The sequence below is a fragment of the Brachyistius frenatus genome, unplaced genomic scaffold (genome assembly GCF_029030835.1).
Source record: "Brachyistius frenatus isolate BFR_SWC_R1_liver_20210118 unplaced genomic scaffold, ASM2903083v1 Contig_81, whole genome shotgun sequence".
NCBI lineage: Eukaryota > Metazoa > Chordata > Actinopteri > Embiotocidae > Brachyistius > Brachyistius frenatus.
Window position 1 is genome coordinate 384,274 of NW_027210680.1, and position 18,897 is coordinate 403,170.

The 18,897-nt window shown below is 41.2% G+C and overlaps 1 protein-coding gene across 8 annotated transcripts in view; it reads right to left on the reverse strand.

The window, feature by feature from the left end:
* The window catches only part of dock4b (dedicator of cytokinesis 4b), a 124,663-nt gene that overhangs the window by 31,723 nt on the left and 74,043 nt on the right, over positions 1-18,897 (reverse strand). For all 8 annotated transcript variants that reach the window (XM_069709186.1, XM_069709185.1, XM_069709184.1 and 5 more), the window contains exons 20-32: positions 17,814-17,914; positions 16,499-16,580; positions 14,984-15,154; positions 12,591-12,783; positions 11,291-11,427; positions 8,295-8,429; positions 7,412-7,510; positions 6,036-6,130; positions 5,153-5,228; positions 3,904-4,004; positions 3,350-3,408; positions 2,403-2,551; positions 1,395-1,480 (exon numbers count right to left, since the gene is read on the reverse strand). In XM_069709186.1, coding sequence (XP_069565287.1) covers positions 1,395-1,480; positions 2,403-2,551; positions 3,350-3,408; positions 3,904-4,004; positions 5,153-5,228; positions 6,036-6,130; positions 7,412-7,510; positions 8,295-8,429; positions 11,291-11,427; positions 12,591-12,783; positions 14,984-15,154; positions 16,499-16,580; positions 17,814-17,914 — 1,484 coding nt within the window. The remainder of the gene's footprint in view (positions 1-1,394; positions 1,481-2,402; positions 2,552-3,349; positions 3,409-3,903; positions 4,005-5,152; positions 5,229-6,035; positions 6,131-7,411; positions 7,511-8,294; positions 8,430-11,290; positions 11,428-12,590; positions 12,784-14,983; positions 15,155-16,498; positions 16,581-17,813; positions 17,915-18,897) is intronic.

The window sequence follows — 18,897 nt, forward strand, 5'->3', positions numbered from 1 at the left end:
AGCATAGGCGGAATAAATTAATATTAATATGATTAATATCAGCACACACTCACACAGGTTAGTTTCGGGGTTAGCGGAGTTAGCAGGAGGAAATTAAAAAAAAATCCAAATCAAAACAATAAATTCATTATAAGGAAGAAATAAAAGCAGGCTGAAATCATAACCAAATTAAATGGCAGTTTAAACATAAAAAGAGCAGCAATTTATAGTCTACAATAATTATAATGATACATAAGGCATAATTACATTATACTACACAATACAAATTAGGCATAAATATCCAGCTTTAATAGTATGCAGCGATATTACGCTGATGTTTCACATATAAAAATGGTGGGAAAGTGAATGATTGGCTATGAAAGACAAAGGGGCAATTAAAGCAGATGCATATTGATAAAATACTTATCAAGATCACACTTTGGTTCACATCTATGTGAAAGTGAGAAAGACGTACAGTATGTGTGTGACTCAGAAATATGACTTCATTAAGTGATACAATGTTTTTTTTGGACGGTACGTTCATATGTAGGTTTTCAAAGTTTAATTATTAGTAAAAGGGAAACATAGAAATATGAACAAGCACAAATCAGAAAAGAAGCAGGGGGACACAGACACACACACATTAGCATGTGCAAACAATAGTCATGCAGGAGCACAAACTCGAGAACACAAGGACAGAATGAATGAGGACCGACCGAAGGGGAGGTGTGAGTGACGATGAAGGCGACTGAGTACTCGTCACTTACCTCATTATTGTCTTATCAATCCGCTAGATATAAACCATTCGAAAGCAATACCCACTGCCTATTAACACTTAAAAGTCTGAATTTGAAAGCGAAGGTGAAACTTTCAATTTAAAAAAAAAAAAAAAAAAACACTTTACGTATTAGCAGCGTGCTCTGAGAGCAAGCAAAGCCATTTACCGGTGGTTTTATGGAGGTGAAGGAGGCCTTCTCCGAGCCGCGGCACTGCTATCTGCGCTCTGCGGTTTTCAGGGTTAAACGCTCGTTTTCAGAGGCAGAACACTTAAACACGTCCACTCGCAGATAAAGCAGCCATTTACTGAGCCAAACGACCTGCGACAGTGCAGCCCACACAGACATTTACCTGACAGAGCCTTGCGTGGGTGGCATCATTTAGGTCATTAGACCCCATAAAAGGCTATTTTGTTTGTCACTGGAGGTGTCCCTCGTATTCCCAACTGGCCTCTGTCCAAGCAATTTTACTGAGGTCTTTATTGCGATTGCGTTGTTTACTGTAAGCGGCTTTACGGGCCAATTTATTTAGCATACTGGCGAGACTTAACCCCATCCCTTCTCCTTGAAACATCTTTCAGGAAAGTGGAAGTGGACGTGCTACCGCACGCTTTGCCTCCGATGCTTCCACTGACTCACATGCTGTTGAAGAGCTCCCTGTATGTCTCATCTCCTTTTCCCTCAGACATCAGGCTGTCCAGCTTGTCAATCAGCTTGGCCTCCACCTGTGCGGAAAAAAAGCATTTAAAACTCAAAAGAGGCTGCCAGTTGGAACAATATTGATGGAATGACTGAAGGAAGACGAGCACAGATGGGTCAGAGCTTCAACCCAGAGGGGGCTGTGAGATGATTTAATCTAGACTCTATGAAAGAGGCCAGCGAGTACATTACTGTCATTCTGTTGCTTTGTTATTAACAGTCTTAACTTCAGCGGTGTGCGCTCAGAAATGTCACGTACTGACATTTTTGAAAGGTTTTGAGACAATGAAATGAACACTAATTTGTATTTTTGGGAGAAAAATATTTCATCATATCATACACCAGATATTCTAAACTGTTCTTTCTTCCCATTTCAAAATGGGTTAAAAACAACTCATATTTTTGGAAATTTAAGGGGCTCTTTATTCCTTTTCAGCTACTTTCGTGAAGTATGTAGAATATCTACTGTGGGGCATTTCATAGTTGTGATTCACATCAACATTCACCTGCATTATTTTCGATGACAACACAGTTTTACATTTGATTCATGTGTTTTTAAGTCACCTCAGAAAATTTGAAACTAAGATTATACGAAAAAGCATCTAATATTAAGATCAAATTAACACCCTGTCGACTGTCCTGTATAAGTAACTTAGTAGCTCCGCTAGCGAACTATCACTGTAACTTAGTAATATATGTACAAATTGTGATGATTTAGAAACAGAAATATTATAAGCTATATCAAAGCTAATTAATGCTAGTGTGGAAATCAAATAATAAAATTTAAAAAAGAAAAATAATGAATATAACATAAATAATTTTTAACAAAAAAACATTGATACTGATATTGACAATTTTTGATCCAGTTAAAGAACTCATCTGACACTTCGAGTCGCGATTACGTATCAGTTTTAGGAAATCTGTTTCTCACTGACAACAGCAGCATACCTGTTTGAAATTTCCGCTGCGTCTCTGCTCCCAGTCCATCATGTCATGGAAGATGGGGATCATGACATTCCTCAGATCGGGTTGAGGCACCAGCGTCACCTCCAGGAACGGCCCAATCATGGCTGGGATGAAGTTCAATTTATGCTCCCCTGGAGGAAAAGACGCAGGTCGACACGGAAGTCAGGCTTTTACTTTCTCCCGGAGCACAGCAGCGTTTTGGTGATGTCAGAGGCAATTTGAGCAAATCTGGAAAGAGGTCTTCAAAAACTTCAGCCACAATCAAAGCTGCTCTGGTAATTTGGTTGAATTGAAAAAAAATGTCTCTAATTTGGTGGAAGTGTAGTGCAATTACGAATGCGCTATTTTTAATGATACATTTAAATCCATTAGTGCTCACATTTATATTAACATCAAATATAACAAAAATGAAGTGACCTCAAGGTGCACTTGAAATGGTTTATCCGCCTATACATAAATACAGTGAAAATTATTATATAAAAAAACAACTAAATTGCACATATCCGTCACAGACACAGCAGAACAAAGGCTCCCACATAAAGCAGTCAGAGCTGGTTGCCATGGTGACAAATAGTTTTTTGTCGATAGAAAAAAAGGCTTTTTTGGATCCCATCCGCTCAAATCCCCCAAAATAGAGAGTTTATTTGCTTTTACGTTCTCTGAAGTTTGTGCATTTCACAGTCTTCAAGACTTTTACATCAGAAGAGAAATAGGTATGAATAAATACATTTGGTATTTGTAAAGGGGAAATCCCACGTCATGTTATTATAGGACTGTAAGAGACACCGACTGCTGGGAGGGAAGACAGACAGTTGCGTTGACAGAGCTGAATAAGTAAGATCATTCCTGAGTCTCCTCCATCATGGGTCTAATTCATACTCAGGAATACAACAGTTAACAGAACCACGTGCACTTCTTTATCGTCTCACCTAAATTCTGCCACATGCTGAAAATCTCGCATCCCATCATCACCCTCATGTCTCCATACCTGCACGACAAAATATCATGGTTAAAGTGTGTGTGTGTGTGTGTGTGTGTGTGTGTGTGTGTGTGTGTGTGTGTGTGTGTGTGTGTGTGTGTGTGTGTGTGTGTGTGTGTGTGTGTGTGTGTGTGTGTGTGTGTGTGTGTGTGTGTGTGTGTGTGTGTGCGCGCTGCCGGTAAATACTGAGAGAAGCTGCACAGAGAAGCTTGTGAAGCAGTCATTATACTGGCTGTAAATCTGTGTGTGTTCGGCTGTTTGGATGCGTGACAGAGAGCAGGATGAGAAGGCTTGTTGAGTGAGCATGTTGTTCATTACAGACCGCCTTTACACATGCAGCAAAGAAAGCCTGCTGTGTGTGTGTGTGTGTGTGTGTGTGTGTGTGTGTGTGTGTGTGTGTGTGTGTGTGTGTGTGTGTGTGTGTGTGTGTGTGTGTGTGTGTGTGTGTGTGTGTGTGTGTGTGTGTGTGTGTGTGTGTGTGTGTGTGTGTCTCAGTTTTCTTACTTTTCCAGTATCTTCTTCCTCTTGGAGGGAGAGAAGGACTCCAGCTGAAGACAGGGCTGGTTGATAAATATTACAGACAGATAGAAATACGAGTCCCACACCTGGAAAAGACAGCAAAAGATATATATATATATATATATATATATATATATATAGCACCTCATCAGAGCACAAAAACTTCATCCAGGTTTTCAGGAATTCAGGCAGGAAAGGAAAGCATTTACTAACAGTCGTGTGGATTCTTGATATGTGAGTTTTGTATTGCTATATGAATAATATTAGCTGACTAACATGTACCATTAATCAAATTGTGTATTATGGTGGCGCTACAACATGACACATCATCACAGATAAGGGGGGGGGGGGGGGGGGGCAACAAGATGATGTCATTAAAAGAGCGTCAGTCAAACATCAAAAAGTGGAAAACTGCGTGGAAATGGTGATGGAGACATGACATCTCTGTTAATTTCATCCTGCTGTGTTTTTACAGAGGAATGTAAACAATTCTGATTATTATGCAAAATGAAGATCAGCCGATTATGTAATAATTGTGAGAGGCCTCGCTGTTTTGTGCGTGTTCTATGTATTTGTTTTTTAGGTGAACTAATGACTGCCTGAGGGCCCCTGAGTGACAGTATGGGTTGGATTGTGTATCTCTTTACTACGTTTGCTCTCTCTCTCTCTCTCCGTGACACAAAATCCAGCATTTCAGGTTATTTTCTTGTTTTATTCTTTTTGTCTTTTTGTAATTAAATATTGTTATCATTTGCCTATAACTCTCTACTTAGGTTGCGGCTTCTTAAATCTGTTCTTTCCTCAGGGTCATTTTTGGCCATTTTTGTTTTTCATCTTTCCTCTTATTTAGCCTGTCCTAATCTTTTGACTCATGGGTTTAGCTTTATTTTATGCCTGTGTTACTGTAATGGCTATTATATGGAAAAGTGTGATGTACCAAAATAAATTAACAGACAACTTTTACCATAAATGTGTATCTGCTAATGTGTGAGTAAAACTAAAGCTGCAGCCTTTTTTAGAACTAAAGTCGTTTTGATTCTCAAGCAGCTTTGAAACACTATAGCAGTGTTCAGATACACACACACACACACACACACACACACACACACACACACACACACACACACACACACACACACACACACACACACACACACACACACACACACACACACACACACACACACACACACACACACACACGTACGTACAGTATGTATCGTTTCCCCCTTACCTTGTAGTCAAACTTGTCATTGAGGAAGTTTTTCCTCAAAGCCTCAGAAAGGTAGAGGACAGTTGTGATGATGACACTGAGGGAACAAGAGAGAGGCAGATAAGCAGGAGGTGGGGAAGGTCATTGTGTCACCTTGAAGGACAAAATGCATCGCCGCAAAGAATTCCAATTGTGTTCGAATGGTCCCTTTTATAGAGTTATACTGCAGAGGCGGATTGAAATAACACAAAGAAAAATTCTGAAATTTACACTGCATATTGGTGAAGGACAAACGTGAATATCAAGGGGAAAAAAATATATAAAAAGAACATAGTGGCTCTTTCCTCTCATTATGACGTACAATTTTTAAATTACACTTCCCTGAAAATAAAAAAAACAAAAACAAAAAAAACAACAACGTGTGAGAAGAAATCTGTGTTTAATCTCTGGTGCTTCACCCCTTTGAATCCACTGACTTTCATGACTATGGATACAATTTCATTGATAGTTTTCCCCAGAGTGACACAGTGCTTTAGTCTTGAATTAACTCTCATTTTTAATGAGGGCACCACATAAAAATCCCTCTGTCTTTAAAAAAAAAAAACAAAAAAAAACAACAGCATTTTTTCATATGATGAACAGTTTGGTATAGAATGTACTCCTCTATGTTTTTTCCTACACTTTGCAGCAGTAGCTGCTGCTGCAAGTGCATCCACAAGGGACAGTTAAAAGGTTGAAGTACTGTCAGTGGAGAGAAGCAATCTAACATAAAAAATAAATAAATAAATAAAAACAACCTGATGTTTTGCAATTACATGTCTGGTGTGCCATCATGCCCAACTGTTTTGATGTCCTGCCTGCCCTTATTTACTGTCTTCTATGTCCTGTGTGTCTGTGCTCTTACTTGTTTGTGACCAATCGCATGACAGTCCAATCTTTAGAAAACATTTCTGGTCGGATTAGGATCCTGAAGACTGTGAAGATATGAAGAAGGAAGTCCTGGAACACAAACGCACACAGCAGACATGTTATCAGCGGAAACTTAAAAGCCATTTGTCCGGATGACGCCGAATGTGTGTTTGAGTAAGGTTGTGTGCGTTTGTTCCCGTCTTCAGTCTCATTATGAAATCATTCAAATGGTATCTGTATGCAGGATGAAACATTTTGTTAGCTATCACCTGTTATCCTACAGCATACTTTATACTGATATTATAACGTATACAAGAACTCTACATACATTGCATTTCTATTATGGCAGGAAATGAGACGATGTGGATGTGAGTGCAACTGCAACTTTGAGTTGTGTCTCTCTCCGTGGTGCTGAAACATTCAACCTCAAGCTCTGTCCAAAATCAAGCTTACTCAGTCACCATTCACTTTAGTATAAATATTTCAAAGCCCAATTTATCATAACTCCAAAATTGGAGTTCCAGACGCTTATGGGTAATAGTTTTTTTTTTTAGACATGTCCTTACAGGTAAAGGAATTAATAGAATTATGGCATTGTGGGATTTTCTGCCAAAAGTCATGTACATCCTCTAGATACTACAGTTTTTATTGGATTGTGGGAAAAGCTAAGGGGAACGTAGTGCATGTATTATTAAAAAACTAATATTAAATAAAAGATAATAAGGGAGGGGGCGGGGGCTGTTTTGGTTTAAGCCCAGTGTCTGTTCAGTCTCTTGGAGACTCTTGAACTTTTGTGATGGAAGTAATCGAATTGGAGCACAGACATCATCATTCTGCAGTAATTACTTTCACACTGACAATAGCATGTTACCTTTCAACTGTTTCTGACATTCACCTTTTTGATATCAGTTCCCACTGGAGTGCACTTTTGACCTCATTTTCTTTCTGCGTCTCTCTTCTTCTGGTGTTTCCATGAATCTGTTCTTCTGCACTACCTGACCTGTCCCTGCTGACCTCATGCAGCTGCCTTACTGCGCACATTTGTCACGTATTCAGAAACGCAAGTCATTAAATGTACAGGGTGTAAACGTACCACATTTATACATTCGCTTCAGAAATGACTATTGAGTTTTAAACTACATAAACGTACCAGTGTCATCAGTTTTCCTGACTGAAATAAAGCAACGGTTCAACGTGCCTGCGATCGACGTTATCGATGCATGTTCGTGTCCAATATTCGTGCGTTTCTGTTCAAGTTTTGCTTCACTTTTAGAATCACATATAGTAACAATTGAGGCTAGAGAGTCAGAGAAGCATTGCCTCAGGCAAACAGATATGGAGGGAGAAAGAGAGACGGATGAGGGGTCTTACCCTCAGGTCGTCTTTGCTGCCGAACGCCTGCAGCAGCTGCTGGTAGTGTCTGTCACTCATCTGTCGCAGGAGTGCCAACAAACACGCCACAAACTCTCCCTGACAGGACAAAGCATAACGAGAGAGGGGAAGGGAGAGGGAGAGAAGATTGTGTGAATTTTAATGTTGTGGATGAACCAGGATTCTCTTCAAGGGTGTCCTAAACAACTAAATGAATTGTACTATAAGAGGTTGAACACGTTCACGAGGAAAGTAGTCCAGTAGGGGGCGTGGCAGCGTCATCGCAGGAAATGCGGGATTAGTCGCTTGCCTCCTTTTCTCAGAATGCTAAGGGGGAACTATTGCTGGATCTGAATTGTCAAAAAATATCTGTCCTTTTCTGTTAAAAGAGAAATCAGAAGTTCTTTGTATCATAAGTGACATGAAATTGAAATGTAAGCATTGTTTTATGGACTCTTTACCCGTTATTTTCCTCTACTGGCAACCACTAAGAACTGGATCAACATTAAGTCTATTACGTGGAGAAAAAAAAAAAAAACTGTCCTTGAGTTTCCATCATCCCACAATAATGATGATGATCTCGTTTTTTATCCACCTCCCCTCACACTCCCCCTTCTGTGCCGCGTTGTATTATAAAACTTAATTATTGCCGTTAATATTAATAATGATAGTGGAATTAGAGTGGCCACAGCAGCAACTCAATTCAAAGTCTCTAATTACTTTTGTACCTTTCGTTAAGTCCCGAAACAATTCACAGTATAAGTACCCATACACACACACACACACACACACACACACACACACACACACACACACACACACACACACACACACACTCATATACACACACACTCTCACTGACACACGGTAAAAACACACATACAGTGACATCCTGGAATTGGAGCCTCATGTTGGGTCCAGCAGGCTGGGGCCGGTTGCTAATTTCCAGGATGGTCCTCAGTAAAACTCCCAGCAGGCTTTCCACAATTAGCTCCACTTCCTCCGACACGACAGGCTCCTACACAGGAAACACACACTTGAAAATGAATTACAGGTGACAGTAGCACTTTACTTTCAGAAACACTCAGTACGCAAGATGGAAGGACTTTTTTTTTTTTTTTTGCCATAATGTGATTTTAAAGTGTCAGGTTAATCCTTCAAATTTAAAAACAGACTCCATTCAAATGTTCCCTTCAGGATATATTGGCTTATTTGCACACTTTCGTTTTACTGCCAGTAAAAACCTTGAACTGTAATCGCCAGCCGACGTCATTCTAGACTTCCTTACCATGTCTTTTTACTTTCATTACTGTTTTAATGAGCCTGAAACCAGTGAGGAGACTAATACAAAGTTTCAGGGTTATTTTGAAACGATAAAAGTTCATGTAGAAAAATGAGAATGGAAAAGAATGAAAGCAGGTGAAATGCACAGTTAAAGATTAAAAGCAATACAAAGAGAGTGGTGGATATACTGGTGTGTGTGTGTGTGTGCCTGTGCGTGTGTGTGTGCATCTCCCTCTCGTGTCTACCCCTGACAAGACAGACAGGTCTTGGACAGAGTGATAATGAGAAGGAGCCTCAGTGGCACATTGGCTGCCACTGCTGTCACTTCCCTTTAGAGATGGTGCCAGTCCGTGTGTGTTTGTGTGTGTGTGTGTGTATGTGTATGTGTGTGTGTGTGCGGTGCGTGTGTGTGTGTGTGTGTGTGTGTGTGTGTGTGTGTGTGTGTGTGTGTGTGTGTGTGTGTGTGTGTGTGTGTGTGTGTGTGTGTGTGTGTGTCCTACTTGGGCGCCTTTACCACTAGCTGCCCCTCTGGCAGTGAATACTGGAAGACGGGCACCCTAAGCTGCTGTTCGCCCACGCCCACACACACACACACACACACACACACACACACACACACACACACACACACACACACACAAACCCACCCACGCAGCTCGGTGACTGCCACCTCGACAATGCCCATTGCTAAATTGATGGGTCTCATTACAGAACTGCACAGCTGCCAACGCCCCTGTTACCAAGACTAATTGACCATATACACACAACAAAGCAATCTGCTATTGCAATGTATTGGCAAGGAGAGTGCTGTAAGATTCATTCCTGTAGCTTTGACTTGCTTTAAAGTTATTTCCCAGTTAAAATGTTCTGCCAACATCGCTGCAACGATATGTTCCTGTAGATACATGCTGCACAACATCAGGAGAATACGTCCTCTTCTCACTCAGAAGGCGGCACAGGTTCTGGTCCAGGTTCTGGTCCAGGTTCTGGTCATCTTATGTCTGGACTACTGTAACTCCCTCCTGGCAGGTCTACCTGTTAGCGCCATCCGACCTCTGCAGCTCGTCCAGAATGCCGCAGCTCGACTGGTATTTAACCTCCTAAATTCACTCCCACTACTCCTCCTCCTCCTCCTCCTCCGCTCCCTTCACTGGTTACCAGTAGCTCTCCGCATCCGTTTCCAAACATTGGTACTTGCGTACCGTGCTGCGAACAGATCGGGTCCAGTCTACATCCAGGACCTGGTCCAACCTTACATCCCAGCCCGCTCCCTCCGCTCTGCTTCTACCAATCGGCTTGTTGCTCCCTCGCTGCGAGCTAAACACTCAACAAAATCATGACTGTTTGCTGTCCCGGCTCCTAAATGGTGGAATGAGCTCCCCAACAACATCAGGACAGCGGAAACTCTGTACATCTTCCGCCGCAAACTAAAAACACACCTCTTCCGACTTTACCTTGAACAGTAGAACTTTAGTAGCACTTAAAATGGCACTTCCTGATAACACTTTGTAGTTTGGCTTTCTTGAAAAAATTGTATTTTCTTGATTCTTGTTCTGGGTTTTGTACCCTCATGGTTGAAATGCACTTATTGTAAGTCGCTTTGGATAAAAGCGTCAGCGAAATGAAATGTAATGTAAAGTAATGAAGAGAGCAATTAAATGCAACTGCACAAGATACTGCTGAGTTTTAAACTCATGTTGTTCATAGCATAAAGAAAAAGTCACTTATCTGTAAACGGGGCGATTTTAGGCAAATTATTTTTTAGATGTAATTTAGTTTTCTGACGCAATATTCTGATTGGTTGAATTGATACTACTGACACAGCAGTGATGGTGCAAGAGTAGTTTGATGTTTTGAGAACAATTCTCCTTTGATTTTGTGGCCGAAGTGACGAAAAGAAACCCACCGGCAGATAGTTACCTTAACTTATTCCAAATCAAAGGTTCTAGTCAGCTAGCCAGTCTCTGTCAAAGCAACCTCGAGGGTAACTACATGTGATTAACCAAGATATTTATAAGACCTTAGTTAGATGTAACTCGACACCTCTGCCTTCATCCAGTTCGTGCAGCTCTATGATTATGTAAGTCGTTAACGCCTCCATCTCCACCCACCCCTCCACATATTACCTTGGAAAGCTCCACCTCAAAGGTTGACGTGAGTGGTTCTTACGGTGTGTGAGTTATGAAACCAAAGATGTCTGAATCTGTGTTTTTGAGACTGTCATTGATACACTGCAGTTATAAAGTGGAAATACTCAGCCGTGGCATTGGCACTTATTTCCCTTATGATATGTCTACTAGTATATTTAAAAAAAAAACAAAAAAAACACCACATGGACATGCTTATTTGTTCGCTTTACATATGCTTTTTGGTGGATTTTGTTACCTTTTGAATAGAGCCTGACCAGCTGTTCCAATCTTTGAAATAAGCTCAACTAACCAGCTGTTCTGTAGCTTCATATCTACTGTACAGATATGAGAAAGATATAAGTCTCCTCATCCGGCTCGAAGCGTATTTCTGAAAGTGCTGAACTATTTATTTAACGTGCGACGGTGCGATTGTAGATTGGCTCTCAGTTATCGATGTTATTCTCACCGCTGTGCCAATTTCCTCCTTCTTGATGAGGGACAGCATGCTGGTGAGGATGCGGGCGCACATGACCAGGTCTCTCTGCTCCTGCATGTGGACCTGGAGGACTCGCAGCACCACCGGCAGCAGGATGCATCGTGATTCTGCAACACAAACAGTCGGGGGCGTAAAACGAGTGGGAAAATACAACAGGAAACAACAAAGAAAATGTTTTCATTCATTTTCTTCACGTTCCTGCTTACTTTCACGCTTACATAGGCTTTCTTCAAGATTATTAACTGTACCTAATGTAATTCCTGTGGAACATGAATGTGATTTGCATGAGGGATGTATTTGTATTGCTACGTGTAGCCTTTGGGAACACTGGAAATAAAACACTGTCACAGTAATTTGCCGCAGTGTGAAGCCTTTATTAAGAATAATTTAATAACATGGAGTTTGGTTCACCATAGGGTAACAATTAGCTATGGTGTGTTCTCAAAAGACTGCACAGTAGGAGTACACAACCAATCAGTATAATGTGGACTATTAGCCTGTTTGTACAAACTGTCAGACACACATGCAAAGTGTTACTGATCATCTTCTGCATTTTGTGGCTAAATAGATTTGATCAAACTTGTTTGTTTCCCTCTGTGCTGTTTATTTTTGCTGTGTGCTCATAATCTGTGTGCAGTGCGTGCGTGTGTGTGTGTGTGTGTGTGTGTGTGTGTGTGTGCGTGTGTGTTATTTGGCTGCAAATCTTCCTGCATTGGAGTTTCCAAGTGGTAATTATGCACACATATCACAGCGTGCATAAAGTGTGCATCTGTGTTACGACTGCGGTCTGTTTAATTTATATTTTGGAATCAAGTGTCTCTACTGCGTTTGTAAAGTCTGGATGAGGTGCGTCAGGTGTGAAAGTGGATGTATATCTAAATGTGCTGTTATTCGTGGGAGCGACTCCTGGCTTGTTGGTGATTTAGCAAGTTGTTCCAACCAAGAAATGCGATTGGTCAGCTGTACATTCGGAGGGTGCTCAAATCAGTTCATTTTCCTTCATTTTGGTTTAGGTTATTGTAAGTATTTTCATATAGACAGAAATTGTTTGTTTGTTGTTTTGGCCTTGGCTCACCTTGAAGTCAATTTTATGTTTCCTTCAGTTTATTTAAGTATCTTGTAAATAAATACAAAAAGTTGGGAAAAATTTCACCGATTTGTTCCCGTGGCCGCTTGGGACCCCGGGAAAGATGGGTTTAACTACATGATGTGTGTCTGCCACCTCTGACACGGGGACATAACAATCTGGTGGCGTGAACGCGTTAGTCACCTGGGTTGATGTAAAGCTGGCTTTCCACAGTCTTGGTGATGCACTGCAGCTTGACGGCCTCCAGGGGGCAGTCGGCTTGGACAGTGGTGGGCAGGCTGCCCAGAGTCTCCCTGACGAAACCGGCCACCTCTCTCACTGTGAAGATCTTCAGCAGCTCGCCGTAAACTGCCGGGAACGTTCGCAGGAAAACCGCCTGGGCAGAAAGGAGGGGGACGTTCAATCAAACGGAGCCTAAATCAAACAGGTGTCAAAATCATCTCTCCCTCAAAGACTGGAACCACTTTGTTGATACCCAGCAGCTGAAATCATTCAAGCTGCGGAACGAGTTTAGGATATGAATATGCATGACTGTTTTATATTGTAAACTGTGTTCACAGTGCTTTTAGTAAATCAGCATGACATAATGTAACTTCAATCTTATGAGGAACAATCATAGGGAAACGTTTGCCAAGGACAAACAAACAGTACTTCAAGAGCTTTAGAGGGAATGAGCCACCATAATACTCTATACTCTATATTCATATTCATTTATCTGTGTTCATGGAGAGCTGCTTTTCTTTTTGAAAGACAAAAGTAAATATTTACTATTGTGCCCTGAATCTCTGGCCTGGACTGGATTGGGTTGGAACTCTGGCAGGCAGGGATTACGTGGATTAAGCCAGAGGACTGTTGGGATTTTTCTGCCCATCACTTGTTTGCAGCTTGCTGTCAGATGCTCTTTCTTCCTGTCAAATTCCCTCAGATTCTCAGTGCTCAGTTGAAAGTTGAAGATTACTCAAGTTTAAAAGGGTGTCAATCGGACTGTGTTCACTGGTTCATTAATATACTGTATATAAGAAGTATTTCATTTTGGCGGTGGCTGTTGCTCAGATCGTAGAGCGGGTTGCCCACTAATCATAAGGTTCGTGGCTGGATCCCCGGTTCTTCCTGCCCAAGTTGCTTTGATGGCAAGCGAGGACTTCGCATGGCAGCTATGAATGAATTTTATTGCTTTTTATTCTTAATCTTTTGAAACCTATGCTGCTGTAACACAACAGTTTCCCCTCACGGGTTCAATTAAGTATATCTATCTATAAAGCGCTAGATGAGTGCAGATTATTTACTATTTTTAGTAAATAATCTGGATGTAATAGATGTTCTATTTATGTGATTTAAAAAAAAAAAAATCTATTTAGAGTTCCCTTAGTCAGGAATCTGAAATAGATTTTAAGAGAACACATGCACCAAACTGACATTCACATGACAGATTTTATATCTCTATCCACTACATAGTTGGAACATAAAAAGTAACGCCGGGAAACTCTGAAATCCTGCTTTAATTGTTAAGAATCACTTGTTCCTCAAGTCAACTTCTATCTGTGCAGCAGCAGCTCTTCCTGATTTATGCGGGGGGGGGGGGGGGGGGGGGGGGGGGGGGGGGGGGGGGGGGGGGGGGGGGGGGGGGGGGGGGGGGGGGGGGGCATATTCACATTTGCTGTTTATGTTCTTGTGTGTACAGTGTGTATTGTGTTCGCCAGTGTGTGTGCCACGTGTGACAGATTAACTGGGATTAGCATTATCTTGACCTGCATCCTCCCACAGCTATTGTTGTTTTGAGGATACAGATTAATCCAGATCAGAAGTCAGTGGAGGGATGAAGCAGAGCTCTTCAGACTGCGTGCACAGGACACAGCTGGAATAGCTAATGGTAACACTAATGGTCAAATTCTTGCAGCCTCAAAGTGAGAAGAATTTATCACAATTTGACACAAAGTGGCTGCTGAAATGTAGTCGTAGTAGTAGTGCTGCAGTTTTCTGTGAGTCCCTTGAGTATCTAGATTGTTACAATTGTTCAAATGAGCTGTGAAAAGAAATCATGCTCAGAGTTGCCACAGTAAATTAAATGGATTATCATGCATAGAGAAGACAATAGATCAAACGGACCGCGCAACACAAAAATAAATGCACACACGGAGGCAAAAACAGGTATTTCCCCACAAGTGTGTGCAAATAAACAACAACCCAAGCATCTGTTTCTGGTGTGTAATTGGGATTATCTTTGGTGTCTTTAGCGTGTTTGTTTTGGTCTCGTTTGAAATCTGTGAAGGCGGCCGCCCTGCTGTGCAGACCTCCCACCGGAAAAGGGGAAGCTGACACAGAAATTCCTACTCCGACTCCAGACCCTCCGGCAGCATGAAATTCAATTACAGCCAATTTCTCACCTATCACAACTACATTAGCAGAAGTCCTCCAGGAAGGAAAACATGATGTGGTGCACCAGTGCCAACAGGACACGGACTCACACATTCACATACGTGCAGACACACAGATATGAGCACGTACTGTCAGGCACAGAGGATTTTAAGATGTGTTCATGCGTGTCAGAGATTTTTTTTTTACACACATACACAAACCTGTGTCTGAGAGACGGCAGTGGTGCCTTTGTTTTCCTGCGAGAGGAAGAAGCGGATGGACATGAACAACTCATGGATGCAGACTCTGAACTCATCCTCGTTCTGGCCTCCCGTGGCCAATGAGAAGAGCCGGCGAGACTGGATAATGTACTTGAAGATGTACTCGCTGGCCTGGAGGACAGAAGAGAGCAATCAGTTATCATTTGTGAGGTAATGAAAACTCAAAGCAAGTCTGACTTCCCTTCCAGATACAATATTTAAGGAACAGTAAAACATATCGCCCTCATGTATTCATTTCAAAGTAATTGAATTAAAAAATGTCCCCTTGAGGATTAATAAAGTAACTACCTGACCTAACCTATTTATCTAAACATAGAAAGTACTGTACACTCCTGATGAGAGGACAGAAAATTCTGCCAAGGGTTTTGCTAATCAGCAAAAGTGCAAAGAATCTACTTGTTTAAGTTTCTCAAATATGAGAACTTGCTGCTCGGTTTTCTCTCTTTGTAAACAGAATATCTTTGAGTGTGGAACAAGTGGTGAGTGGTTGTAAAACAAGGAATATGAAAACACCACCTGGAGCTCTCTGATCTAATGGCTGATTGTATTGCATGTTATAGAATAATATCAAATCATGAACTATATTATTTCTTCTTTTAAAATGCAATCTAAATGTCTTCTTGACATCTTATTTCTCATATACTTCTACGCCTCTGTAAAGCATTTTGAACTTGTGTCTGAATGGTTCTTCATAAATAAACTAATTAAAAAAGTAATTAACAAAACAAATTACATAATTAGTTGCAGCCCTTGCTGACACTGTTTATTAATTGAATTGATAAAATAACCACTTTACCTAACAAATTAATAATAATTTAAATACTCTTGAGCTCATCAGTTGCTGCTTTGTTTTGTTCTTAGAAAAAGTATGACATATGAAGTTGTCTAAAGACAATCACCTTCACATGTTTCTCACACAGTTCCAGACATCCCTGCAGATCCCTTTTACACTGAAACCCTGCAAACACGTCTGGGATAGTATCACTTGTTTATTATTTGCAGCACAGCATTGACTTCTGCTGCAGGATGTCTTCTGTGAATGATAAATGGGATGCCACGACACAGAAGCCACAATGTACTCCGCTGACAGTGAATCCGCATGAGTCATGACAATAATGTGATGTGGATTCCCAACACCAGAGGCCCTGCGTTTCTGCTGATTAAAATTGCATGCAGTGTAATAGAGAGAGGAGGGGGAATAACAAATGGTGGCACCTTGTGTTCACCGCTGATGGGGAGATATATTAGTGGCAATTAGCAGGAGTGGCAGCGAGAGGGAGCCACTATGTTTGTTTGTTTGACTCTCTGGATGCATCTGTATGGACACATAATTCATGCGTGTGTGTGTGTGTGTGTGTGTGTATATGGAGGGTGATTGAGTTCCTATAAAGACGGCTGCATGTGGGAACGGAGGGCTTGAAAACATCACCGCGGCTGTCATTGTGTGCGCCTCACCTTCAGCACTTGCTGGATGTGATCCTGATGCTCTGCATCAACAATGCGGTCCACGTACCACTTCAGCACTTTGATCAGGTCCCTAGAGAAGACACACACACTCAGTATCACCACTTAGCTCTCGCCGCATCGCTTCTCTCGGTGGATTTGGCAAAAATAGATGAGGCAACGCCGTGTTTTAAAGAGCAACGCTCCATCACACCAAGTTTAAATCAATTTCGGAAAAACATTCACTTATTTCTTTAATACAGCTGTTCTCAATGCTGCAGTTGGGAGTCATGAGTTTGGGGCGACCAACAATGACGACCAAGAAATGCAATAAAAAATTTTTTTTTTAAAGTTTCACTTTTATTTTGTTTCCAGTTTTTTTTTTCTGGATAATTACTTCAAGATAAATCATCTTCATTGAACAGCACAGCAGAGACAGATAAAAAAAAAAAAAAAAGAAAAGAAGTGATTACTAAATTAGAATATATTCTCTTTCTAATTGGGACTACGTGACATGTGAGTTCCCTATTAATAACTTAAGCTTGATATAAAAGATGAAAAAAATTATAATCATAAGTGTCCCTGGTTTGTGTGTTAATTAATTAGAATGTGACATTTCTATTTAAACAATATCACAAAGAGTTTAAACCAGATGGATGTGGCAGCCGTGCGTGCGTGTGTGTGTTTGCGTGTGTATGTGTGTTTGCGTGTGTATGTGTGTGTTTGCGTGTGTATGTGTGTGTTTGCATGTGTTTATGTGTGTATGTGTGTGTTTGCATGTGTTTGTGTGTGTATGTGTGTGTTTGCATGTGTTTGTGTGTGTATGTGTGTGTTTGCGTGCGCGTGCTGGCAAAGACTGAAAAATGACTGAAGAAGATGGCAGTCGTATCTTAGCAGGTAGAAAGTGTGAAGAAGACAGCTGGTGATAACAGCATGTTGTGAATATGTGTGTGTGTGTGTGTGTGTGTGTGTGTGTGTGTGTGTGTGTGTGTGTGTGTGTGTGTGTGTGTGTGTGTGTGTGTGTGTGTGTGTGTGTGTGTGTGTGTGTGTGTGTGTGTGTGCGTGTGTGATGTATAGGAGGAGAAATGAGACGTCGAAGGCAGTTTCATAGTTCCCTCTCCATCAGCCAGGGGGCACCAGAAGCATTTCATTCACTCTTTGTGGCGAATTCAAAGCAGAGAGAGCAGAGCTGCCTCTCACCACACTGACTAGGTCGGCCTGTCTTTCTGCCTGCTCATGTGACATGTTATAAGAATACAATATGCGGGTGAGGGCTGCTGCTCTCGCCTTGAACAGTCACACATGTTCGAAATGAAGGCGAGAATACCTGTAAGACAAAGCTCCAGCGAAGTGGCTCTCGATGTAGGTGTCCATGACTGGTTTGAAGTGCTGGAATTTACTATCCTGGAGGAGGTTGATGATATGCACCTAGAAATAAACAGAAAAAATGTACGGTAAAAAAACATTCCTGTTCCTGTTTACTGTACAGGTTTCTCCTTAAGGAGCTTTATGGTTTAAAAAAAATCTTGTTATGACACAATCATATATATTCTGTATCAGATTGTTTCAGCTTGTTATTGAAGCTGCATGATTTTTACACTGAGTGAAGCTGTAAAACTCAAAACAGCATATGTTTCACATCTACAGCATTCCATAAAACATACCTGGTATAGTTTTGTCCACTTTTGGTTCTCCACTGACATTATAAGTAAAGTTTTAATAATATTTTCTCGACAATGCATGAACCTGAGTCTTAAAACGTACACAACAGACCTTTTCACGGCAGACATTTGGAATTGACTCAGCAGGGAAATAACAGGTCTGTTAATGATCTGACATAGGGAGGGGTCCTTCTCTGTTGCATGCTGCTTCACTGTAATGGCTTACTGGGACAGGTAATGGAAATGTGCCTTCCTTAACTCCCCCCGTGCTTTCCCTACTGTGTAAAAAATCAAAATGTCTGCCACGAAAAAGGGTGTATTGGGAGGGATGAATTAACTTAATTTACACAAATTAATCTTTTTTTTTTTAATTGTTATTTCAGACGTGTGACCAATAGAGGAAAGAGATATCTACATATACACATATCAAAAGTTGACAAAACCACCAAGAAAAGACTATTTTGACCACGGTTATCATGTTACTTTATGTTTCCCTTGCGTGCACATTGTTGTACGATGAACTGAATTTGTCCAAATCAGCAAGTCCACTCGTCCAACTTGTTGGATAGATCTCAAAACCACAAAGAAGCAAACTCGACTACAGCACCGGCTCCTGGGAGCTGTTCATCACTGATAATGCCGCGGAGAGAGGAGAAAGTGTGTTCATGTGTCAGCGTGAGACTGATGCAGAGCGAGAGAGGCAGAGATCGATCTCTGGCCTCACACTATCAGCTCAGCGCAGCGTGACCG